Raw genomic sequence first — 11230 nt, forward strand, 5'->3', positions numbered from 1 at the left:
CCACTCTAGTTCCTTTGCCTTTCCATATACATTTGAGAACATATGGATTAATTTTGGTGTTCTTTGATTTCTTTTCTTAGCATTTTATAATTTTCAGCATACAGATTCTGATCAGGTTTTATAGGTACATACATATATAGTGATGATGAGTGGTATCATGTTTTTAATTTTGGTTTCTGTGTGTTCATTGCTGTTATGTACAAATATGTTTACTTTTTTGTGTGTTGATGTTGTATCCTTTGACCTTGCTAAACTCATTTATTAGTTATAGAAGTGTTTTTGTAGATTGATTGGGATTTACTACATAAACCATCATGCTGTCTGTATAAATAAGTTTTCTTTTGTCTCATTTTTCTAATCAACTTGCTTGTTTTTCTTGTGTTACTGCAGGGGCTAGAACTTCAGTGCTGTGTTGAATAAGAGTGATGAGGAGAGTATAGACATATACTCTGCCTTGTTCTCAATCTTAGAGAGAACTAATTTCATTTTTCTCTATTAGGTATGATGCTAGCAGTCAGACTGTGTGTGTGTGTGTGTGTGTGTGTGTGTGTGTGGTGTTTGGGATCCAACCCAGGACCTTATACGTGCTAGGCAAGTGCTCTACCATTGAGCTATGTCCCAGCCCTTTTAAAAATTTTATTTTGAGACAATCTCCCTAAGTTGCTGAGGGTCTTGCTAAGTTGCTGAAGCTAGCCTCAAACTTGCGATCCTCCAGCATCAGCCTCACGAGTTGCTGGGATTACAGGCATGTGCCCCTGTGTCCAGCTCATTATTTGCAATGTTAATTATCTGCATGATTATTTGACTATTGTCTAGCTCCTTGCTAAACTAAAAGCCTATGAGAGCTAAGACAATTACTCACTACATATTCTTTGTGCTTAGGGTTGTGCCTGGCACAATAGGTGTTTATGGAATGATAGGGCGATCTCTCACCTGTGGAATAAAGTAGAAATAACTGCAGGATCTGATTCCAGCTTACCTTCTCTCAGTCTTCTGCCTTCTAGGAAGTCAAGGGGCTAGGCATTCCACACTTCCCTGAGAAAACCATGGATTTTCTGATAATTTTGTTCTGGTTTACACCGTGTCCTGATTTTATCTTTTCATTTGTGCTTCAGTTGCTTCCTCTGCCTCATCAAAGTCCAATTCAAGGCTATACCTGTCTTCCTGACTCTTTGAGAGCAGAAACTCTCCAATTTGTCCCTGGGAGCAGTACAGCCTTTGGACTCTAGGAGGCGCTCTTGGTTAGACATCTTCACCTGTTCCAGTCTGCAACCTCCTAGAGAGTAGGCAGTGCTTCTTGCCAGTAGGTACCTGGGACCCTGCCTCCTAGTTCCCAGGTCCTATGCCAAGATGACACTTGGACTTACCTTAATGAATTTGCTGGTAATTCAGTGAGTAAATGTGTCCAGTTATGTTATTGGAGGCATGAACGGGAAATGGCTGAGACTTGCTTGCCTTTCCCCCACTGGGAGTTCCCAGCTCCCTCTCCTTCCCCAGCAGTAATCAATTACTGTTCCATGCTGTCTCCATCCTCCCCTGAGCAGAACCCAACTCTCCCTTTAAACCCTCTAGAGAGGAGGCTGCTCAGCTGGTTATATTTTTGGCCACCAGCACTAGGAGGCAGCGTTGCTCTCCTCTTCATTCAGATACACCTTCTCTAGGTGTGATGGTTAATTTTAGATGAGCTAAGGGATACCCAAACAGCTGGTAGAATACCATTTCTGGGTGTGTCTGGGAGGGTGTGTCTAGAAGAGATTGTCATTTGAATCCATGGACTAAGCAAAGAAGACCAGCCCTCATCATCATCCAGTTGGATGATTGGCATTATCTAATCTGAAATAGAACAAAAAGGAAGTGAAAAGGTGAATTTGTTTCTGAGCTAGTACATCCTTCATCTCCTACCCTTGAACTTTGATGCTCCTGGATCTTGGGACTCCAGACTCAGACTAGAACTTGTACTATTACTGTTCTCTGCCCTCCTTGGGACACAGACACAGACTGAATTACACCACTGGCTTTCCTGGGTCTCCAGATTTCAGATGATAGGTTGTAGGGCTCCTCGGTCTTCATAATCTCATGAGCCATCACGTATCTTTGTCTATATCTTATTAGTTCTTTTTCTCTGGAGATCCCTGACTAATATACTAGGGATGCCCAGGCTATTTCTCATGACTACCTGCCTTCCAGTTGCACCCCTGACACCTCTACAATTCCATGATTCCCAGCCACCCCCTTGCCTTCATAGACAGTCTGTCCCCTGACTCAGGCCTCTTTCCACCCCATGTGTGGCTGCCATCCTGGGGGTTCCAAAGCTCACAGAAATCAGGGGTAACATGTTGGGAACCTGTGTTGTTTGGCCAGAATTATGTTTTATGAAGGCTGTAGCAGAGGAGGGACCTTGGGACCCTCCAGTCTTTTAGAGTCTTGGTTCTTTTTATATCTTGCCACTTTGCTTAAGATCCCATCCTTGTTTCAGTGCAAGCTGTGTCAATCCTTCATTCCTTTTTTTTTTTTTTAACTTTGAGACAGGGTCTCATTAAATTGCTAAGGCTGGCCTAGAATTTGTGATCGTCCTGCCTCAGCCTCGAGATTATAGGCATGTACCACCATGCCTAGTTAAATTGTGCCAATTATGAGTCTCACCTGCTGACCACAGCATCCCTCCTTCACCTTCCTGTTCTTTTGTTCTCCCCATAGACTCTAGGTCCTTGAGCCTGCCCTGCACTTCCCATCTTCTCCCAGATTTCCTTTCTTCTCTCCCCATTTTTCTGCCCCTGCCTCACCAGCTCCCTCAGGTCTCTCTTCCCAGCCTTAGTTTAATCTAATCATCCATCTTCAGTGGGATCATCCTAAAAATGGGACTTGGTCAATTAATTGCTTTTCCTACATACTCCAGAAATTCTCCATGACCCATAGGACTGATGGTATTAAAGATCAAGCTCTTCTCGGGCTGAGGTTGTGGCTCAGTGGTAGAGCACTTGCCTAGCATGTGTGAGGCCCTGGGTTCGATCCTCAGCACCACATAAAACATAAATAAATAAAGACATTGTGTCCATCTACGACTAAAAAAAATTAATAAATTTTTAAAAAAAGATCAAGGCCTTCTAGTAGAGTAGAAGAAAGAGAAAGTGAGGAAGTGGGGGCAGGAAGGAAAAGGGAGTGGAGCGGGGAGGAATCTTGAAGTGAAATTAATTTCCATGCATCTATGAGTCAGGATAAACCCAACTACCTTAAAGATCCAATTAAAAAAAGAAAGAAAAAGAAAAACAAGGAAAAAAAGATCAAGGCCTGCTCCAGAAGGCCCTGCGTGTTCTGCCTTGTACAAGCTTCAACCAGTCTCATTCCCTTGAGTGCCCTCCAGCAGGCCAATGAGCCTTTGTGTAAAACTTCTGGATTTTAGCCATTGATGCCCCTTTCACAAACCTGCACCTGTGTAACAGCTGTCCCTCCCCACATACCCTCCTTGGCTGACTCAAGTCTTACTTTAAAACCCAGCTCTGGGTAAATATATCTTCATATCAAGGTGCAGAGCAAGGCCAAGAAGGATGCACCAGGAACAGATAAACAGTTGCTATTTCTGTGAAGGACCAAAGACAATCAGGATTGAGAAAGAGTTGGTCAAAGTGTACTTTAAACTCACCTGTGAAATTTTCTACTTTTTTTTTCCTGTTTTTTTTTTTTTTTTTTTTTGAGGTGCTGTAGATGGAACCCAGGGCTGCACATAAGCTAGACAAGCACTCTACCGACCACTGAGCAACACCCCCAGCCCCTTTGATTTTTACAAGGAGATCTTATCATGTATTTATTACTTGTGAAATATAAAAGCAGATAAACTAGTTGAGTACGAGAAAGTCTTCCTTAGAGTTCCCAGGCAGATGGAGCTATTTCCTTTTCTGAGATTGAATAGCACCATTCGCTATATTTTGGGAAATACTGATTTATTGAATTTGTTTGTGCCTGCCTCTCTTTCTGAGATGGGGGAACCCCTCAAAGATAGAAACTTTTCTAATGCATGGTTCCAGTGTCTAGCAAAGTGCATGATCTGAAGCAGGTGCTCAGGGAGTGCCAAATCTAGTGAAGTGCCTTTGCTAGTGGGCTCCTTCAAAAGACCTCACTATGGGGCAACCCTGTTGCTGGTCCTCAGAGGCTGATTAGATTCCTTTTCACAATGTTCATTAAAAAATATCTTTGGGAATCTGAAATGTGGTCAGTGGAGTCTCTAGACTTTTTTGGTTGTGTCCAATGAGGTCAGAGCTGCATTGGAGCCCCACAAGTAAGGATCCAGTTCAGTGCCAGACTTACCATTTGGCATGCTTCTGAAGGCATTGCTCTCAGCAGTAAATCAAAGGGCAAGGGATATAGCCCCAAACATTGAACCTGTCAAGTTCAGTCCTGATCTGTATTTCTTTTTTTAAAAAAATATTTATTTTTTAGTTGTAGTTGGACACAATACCTTTATTTATTTTTATGTGGTGCTGAGGATCGAACCCAGGGCCTTGCACATGCTAGGTGAGCAGTCTACCACTGAGCCACAACCCCAGCCCTGTATTTCTTTTATTTTCTTTTTGTAGTACTGGGGTTTGAATCCAAGGGTTATCTACCACTGAGCTATATCCTCAGCCCTTTTATTATGTTTTTAACTTTTGAAATGGAGTCTTGCTAAGTTTCTGAGGCTGACCTCAAATTTACAATTGTCCTGCCTCAGTATCTAGGATTATAGGCAAGCACCACTTTGGCCTGATCTGTATTTTTTAAATGGAGAGGCCAGCCTAAACAAACAGGCTGTCCCATACACAGTAGACTAGAGGGGACACTCAAGAATGTTCCAGGCTTAGAGGGAAGGGTTTATCTGTGCTCTGAGAAGTATAACCTGGAATCCCATCTTAATGCAACTTTCATAATTTTCCAGATAAATCTGAGCCCCCCAGGTCAAACAATTCTTCTTTGGACCTGTTACACATAGGCAAAAGGGCAAAAGAATAGTCTTAATGGTCTGATTGGATTGGTGGCTTTTAGAGTTGAAATTAGTGCCATGTGGCCACAGATGTGCTGGAGGTGAGGAGTCTGCAGACATGTTTGAATTCCCTTAACCAGTCCCAATATTCCATTTGGAATAGGACAGAGTTCCTGAGGTCTTAATCCCAAGGAGAGAAGGGTGGTGGTGGTGGCAGCAGTAGGTAATGCTAACTGTACCCTCCAGCCCTTCCTGCTCCTCCCATCTCATCCAGCTCCATCCCAGTTGTATACCCCACCTTGGCCCTCAGAATTGCTGAAAGCACATCAGAATACGTGGCACACCCTTAGACCTCTAAGAAGTACACATTCAGTCAGCCTATCTCTTTGCAAGTAAGTTTATTTTTATTTACATCACAATTGGTGGCTTTATTCCTCCATCATTTGAGATATTGACATCAGCAGCCGGAGGGAAAGTCCGCAGTGAAGTCAAACTCATTCTGCCCCAGCCACAGCTCAGGAAGCTCATTGGCCCGGTCCAGTCCCAGTTCCACCACCAGTGACATCAGCACCTCCTCATCCACTGGGTCAGAATCAATGATAGTAGGGCTCTGGGAACCAGCAGAAGGAGAAACTGATCCTGTCCCTCCTCCCTGAGCCCCAAAGCCCCAGTTTTGCAGAGACCCTGCCTCCCCGGGTTGGCCTGGAGTGGCGGCAGCCATCCCATGATACTGGCTATTAAGTTTCTGCAGCTGCATACTAGCCAGCAGGTGAGGGGCAGGGTGCAGGTTGAAGGGTGGGGGCTTAGTGGGAGGGCTAGCAGTAGGAGACCCTATTGGTGATGTAGATCCAGAGGAGCTAGTGGGAGCCCCACTGGCCTTGGTTCCATTTGAGGCTACCCCAGGGTAGTGCAGAATGGCCACTGCTTTGCGATCTTTCACCCCCAGGTTAGAGTAGGCCAGAGAGTTCACCTCCTGGTTGGTATCCTAGAAGACAGAGAAAGGCATACCATAGTACCCCATGTTCCTGGCTTGTTCCTCATTATTCATCAGACCCAGAAGGCTCCCACATGCACTTCATATGGGGCTAGAAATGAGGAGGTATCAAGAGGACTCTTTGGTAAGTTAGGTTCTGAGCTCAAGTATCCTTTCGTTTCCATGGCTCTGGAGCATTGAGCTCAGATCTCAGTTCTAACACTGGGGCACCCACCCACCATCCTAAGTGGGTTGAATGTTTTCATCTCCTTCCCGGGATGCTCCACCTCCCAATTTAAGTCATTACCTTGTCCCTCTTCTCTGCTTCACTTTAATCTCTTTAAACCAGTGGTCTTGTTCCAATTCTTCTTTTCTGTTCCTTCCTTGCCATCTTTTAACACCCCCCATGGGTTCAAGTTGATATTTAGGCAAACGCAATTCTCATTCTCCCCAGAGAAGTCCTGCTGCGTCCTGTCTGCTCAAGGACACTAGATACTATACCTAGGAAGGCCTGGCATATGACCTCACAAACAATTCATTTTTTCCATGCCTCAGTGTCTCTACCTGTAAAATGGCAAAACTTACCTCCTTTGCAGGGGAGGTGCCACCCTTGACATCAAGTGCAGGCCTCGACATAGTTGGCATTTCAGTGTCTTGGCAGAAGTGGGATTGATCGGTGGGAGGCAGTGATGCCAGCTGGAGCTGTTGTGCTGTAAGTGAGAGAAGAAAATGATAAATACAAGAAGCTTTGCTGACTAAGAAAGCACTAGCAAAACCTAAACAGCATAACTCTACATAGCTACAAGGTTATGGTGACAGGTTTAAACCCAAGACCAGAGACTGCCTAGGCAGAGAGGAGACCAAGCTAGAATTTTTGCCTGAGGCTGGAAAGGTGCTTGACTAAGCCAGGTACTGCCCAGGAGGCAACTACCCGCATCACCAAGATGTAACACGTTTTCTCATGCAAGTAATCTCAGAGTCCCAAGTTGGGGCTATGGGTTAGGAATGTCACTGTCCCTGGTTCTGAGGAGCAGGAATGTCCCTGAGTAAGTAGCATGTTGTGACAATAGACCAATAGCATCCAGGCTGGAGAGCTTAGGCCTCCACTGAGTCTGGAAGAATGTGGGAAGAATTCAGGGCAAGGACGATCTTGAAAGTTGTGGAGGCTGCAGCACAAATAAGAACAAATTCCCAAAGCAAGTGTCACAGGGCTCCAAAGCTCTGCATGTCTGTGAGAAAACCAGCCCATGAGGGTGGTCTGTGGAGTCTCAGAGGCAGCTGGAGCCAGAAAGCTGAAAGCCTAGAAATCTCTGTTTTCTCCATGTTTCAAGTCCCTTCCAATATAGCAATGGGCTTTCCCAGGACGCCTGTCCCAAAACCCTGAACTCAGCCACACAATCTATATGTGAGAATAATTCATCCTGAAGGGAAACTGAAGCTCGGAGATTCAATGGCTTTCCAGTCAGGAAGCAGTGGTTCTGGGATCAGGATCTAGCACTCCTATCTATGTCCACATGGCTCACTTGACCACTGGCTAAGTCCTCATACCTGGAATGACTCAGATGGCTTCAGAAAAATTGTCTCTCTGGCTCAAATGCCAAAAAGATAAAAGGATGAGGGCAAAAGAATATCATCAAACCAGAAAATTTTAAAACTTGGGAAAATTTAAGTTGTTTTCTTAGACCCTTAGTTTTAAGAAAAAAAATCCCATGTATTCTACTCTTCATGATCAATCAGAGATATAGAATTTCATATGTATAAATGCCGCTCAGTCCAAAAAATCTTGAGGACCTTTGGAAAAGAGTTCTAATCTTTCCAAAGAGGCTAGAATTCTCCCCACTCTAACCCTTCCCACCCTGGATCTGAATAATCATCAGGAAATCTGTTCCGACACTTTAAAGTGTCGGCTTTACTGCCTCACGGTATCATCTTCGCACTAACAGCGCGGGGTGAGGCGTGCGGGGAGGGGGGTGTGAGAAGAAAATAGAGAAAGGGGAAAAATAAAAACAAAATACGAGGGAAAAAAAATCAGTTGCTGGGTCCCATACCACTGCTTTGCTCCTTCTCTGAGGCAGCCCTAGAATATTTCAAACCAGTGACCACAAGACAACGAGACTTTAACGCGTGCGGTCTTCAAGAGTCCTTCATTATTAGGCAATATTCATGTCGAAAGAAAAATTCTGGGGATCCCTGCCCCTATTTTCCCCTTCCCACTCCTATGCCGCCCGCCCGTTACCTGGATGAAAAAACAGCAGCGACAATAACACAAAAAGAGGGAGAGAGATGGGGGGTGGGGTGGGGAAGAAAACAAGAAAAAAAGTAAATCTGTTCTGGTATCAGTTCTCCGGGAAGACCACTTTGCCATGTCTCCCCCTTCAGGCTGGGAGCTCCCCTAGGCGGGGACCCTGTCTGTATTCAGATCTGTCGCTTCAGCTCACCCGGCCACCCGCTCCAGCCCCCCAGCTTGTGTCTGTACTCCGTAGACGCTCAGCAAGCTTTTCTGAATCGTCTCAAGCAAGAGGCAGTTGCATTTCAACCTGGTCCTGCTTCCCCGCTTTTCTGTCCTACCCCTTCACTCCTCAGCCCATTGGAAGGCAAAACCTGGCAGCGTGAAAATGTTCCATTTCGCTTTCCCAAGCCGCGAGCCGACCACGGCGAAACGGCTGCTAGAAGCGGCTGGGAAACCCAGAGCAACAAGTGCCTCCTCGCCCGCTGGAGCCTCACGGCCCCGACCACAGTTCCCGGTCCCGCCGTCCGCCCACAGGTTCAGACAGTCCCTTGAGAGAGCAATCCCCTCCCGCTTAGATGAGGTGGAAAGGGAGCAGAGAAAGAGAGAAGGGAAAGGAAGGTAGGGGGGCGTCGCCTTTAACCTGTTGGGGGCCCAAAAGTTAAAATGGCACCAACCGGATGGCTCCATCTCGATTGCTATTTTCTCACTCAGGAGAAATTTAAAAATCCAAAGAGCACTGCGGCTTGACTTGGACGCGTTCTAACAAGACCGGTCAGTTTCGCCACCTGAAAACTAAAGGCCGGATGTTTGTGGACAGCGCGGCTGCTCGGCTCACCGAATCCCAGATGGAGCCACCCGAACTCTGGGCGGCCAGGCGCGTGCCTGCCCCGTGGCGCGAGCAGCTAGACCACTAGGGCTTGAAGCTTCTGCTCCCCAAAGTGCTGTATCAGGAATTGATCCTAGAGACAGCATGGACCAGCGGGGAGGGGAGCGGGGTCTCAGCCTCAGAGGCGAGTTTAGGAGCCCCGCGGTGTTTCCGCACGCGGGGGCGCACTCTGGCGCCGGCAGCAGCCGCCACTCCTGCGCCTCACCAACACTTACCGAGCGCCCGCTGAGTACCCGACGCGACTGAGGCTGAGCCTACCCCCAGCCAAGCCACCCGCGGTCAGTGCTATAAGCCCGCTAAGAAAAGAGTGGGAGAGGTTCTGAGAGGTGCAGTAACTTGCCCAAGGTCACAGCGCTAGAAAGTGGAGAAGCCGGGATTCGCAGTCAGGTCGATCTGACTCCAAGTCCAGCGCTCCTCAACGCAGGGACTCCGAGAGCTGCCGGGCCGCCCCCGTTTATAGGGAGAGGGGTGTGTGCGTGCGTGCGTGCGTGTGTGTGTGTGTGTGTGGGCGTGTGTATGTGTGTGTGAGAGAGAGAGAGAGACAGAGAGACAGAGACAGAGGGAGCGCGCGCGCGAGCGAGCTGAGGTAGACTGGGTAGTGGAAGCAAGTTGCCCAAATTCGCTAACTTCCAACCCGCAATTCTGAAGAACTCGGCCCGAAAAGCCCCTCTCGCCTCCAGCCCCTGAAGGAAGCCTGAGCTTTGTGCAGACCCTGAGCTGGATCGTCCAGATGCGGTCCGGACGATTAGCAAAGTCGGTGGAAGCCCAGACGGAGAAAGCGCGGGCGCGGGGAGAAAAGGTGCTGCGGTCTCCTCAAGAGAAGCGAGCGCTGGGTCCCGCTGGCCGGCCGGCGGGCGCGCAGGCGAGCCAACCCGCGCGCTGGCTGACTGGCGGGCGACGGCGGCGGCGGCGGCCCCTCTGCCCCTAACAGAGCAGCTTTCAAACAGAAAACAAGTCCCCAGAACCTTCTGGCCCGCCGGCCACCGCCCGCTCTTCGCGCCCGCTCCTCAAGCCGCTCCGCGGGAGTCCTCGTCCCCACAGCCCAGCCCAGCGTCCTACCCGGCGGCCCGGCTTACCTTCGCAAAGCTGCCTGCCCTGGAGAGAGGAAAGCGCGGAGCTCTGAGAGACGCGGGCGAAACGGAGGAGCCCCCAGCCTCTTGGCACGCACGCACGCCGCCGCCGCCGCCGCGAGCCGGTCGTGCTCAGCGCCAGCAGCCGCGCCGGTGGCCACCCGACCCCAGGGCGCCTGGGAAAAGCCCGCACCGCCGCGCCGCCGCACCGTACCGTGCCGCGCCAAGCAGCCCCGGCCCGCGCCCGTGCCCGCCCGCCCGCCCGCAGCTTCGGCGCCGGACTCCGGGGCGGTGGCGGTGGCGGCCACCGCGTTCCCTTCCCGGCGCTGGGGACCCGGCTCTCAAGCCCCCATTGCCGCCCGGAGAGCCCTGACGCACACGCACACGGCAGCAAGCTGGCTTCGGCTAGGAATCCCAGAAGGACAGACCCCCTTTTTTTTCTCCCCCCAATTTCCACGTCTTTATAACCGGCTTAGGGCATTATTAGCACATGTCCTGGCTCGTGGGCGAGTTGGTGGCAAAATCTGAACTGGATACTCACGGAGGGCCCGAGCGGGTGCTGTGCCTTCCCCGGCGCTCTTCCTCTTCGCCGGGAACAGCCCCTCACCGACAGGCTGTGGGAGGGCAGCCGGGCGGAGCGAACCTCCTTTCCGCAGCTCAGCGGTGCCCCTTCTGCAGTTGTGCCGCCGGGAACATTTTATAGCGGTGGCTGCCGTGTGTGGCCCTTTAAAGGCGCTCGAGCTGGTGCAGTCACCGCGGATCGTGTGAAAGCGAAGGGCCGGCTGGGGAACTGAGTACGCGCGGCCCCGCCAGTCCAGTAGACTTGGGGACTGGCCACAGCTCCCGAGGTGGGGCTGGCGGGGCCAGGCTATGGGCTCCCCTCGCCCGATGCCCCTTTCAGTGCCTGCGCTCCTAAAGCTGGCGGGGCCCTGGGCCCGGGACGTGAGCTCTCCCCACGGCCCTGCATGGACTTGCCCAATAAATTCCACTTAGTAATTTCACTGAGGCGAAGGAGAGCTGTTAGTGTCTGTTTTCTGACCTAAATCTAGCGGGTGGCCAGAGGGGTCTTCAGGGAGCTCCGGGGAAAACGGTGGGCTCAGAGGAAGAGCCAGAGGAG

General features: G+C 49.7%; 1 protein-coding gene across 3 annotated transcripts; it reads right to left on the reverse strand.

The window, feature by feature from the left end:
* Positions 1–5341: 5341 nt before the first annotated feature.
* Cited1 (Cbp/p300 interacting transactivator with Glu/Asp rich carboxy-terminal domain 1) lies at positions 5342–10819 on the reverse strand. 3 transcript variants are annotated; one of them, XM_046420237.2, is made up of 3 exons: positions 10655–10819; positions 6513–6637; positions 5342–5939 (listed from the first exon to the last, which is right to left on the reverse strand). In XM_046420237.2, the coding sequence occupies exons 2-3, from the start codon at positions 6570–6572 to the stop codon at positions 5412–5414; spliced, it is 588 nt and encodes a 195-aa protein (XP_046276193.1). In that variant the 5' UTR covers positions 6573–6637; positions 10655–10819; the 3' UTR covers positions 5342–5411. The 3 variants fall into 3 exon arrangements, with proteins under 3 accessions (XP_046276193.1, XP_046276192.1, XP_046276191.1); XM_046420236.2 differs by lacking the exon at positions 10655–10819 and adding an exon at positions 10120–10269; XM_046420235.2 differs by lacking the exon at positions 10655–10819 and adding an exon at positions 8832–8953.
* Positions 10820–11230: the final 411 nt, after the last annotated feature.

This window comes from Marmota monax, unplaced genomic scaffold, assembly GCF_021218885.2.
Source record: "Marmota monax isolate L192 unplaced genomic scaffold, Marmota_monax_Labrador192_F-V1.1 WCK01_AAM20220418_F8-fsc00364, whole genome shotgun sequence".
NCBI classification, from domain to species: domain Eukaryota; kingdom Metazoa; phylum Chordata; class Mammalia; order Rodentia; family Sciuridae; genus Marmota; species Marmota monax.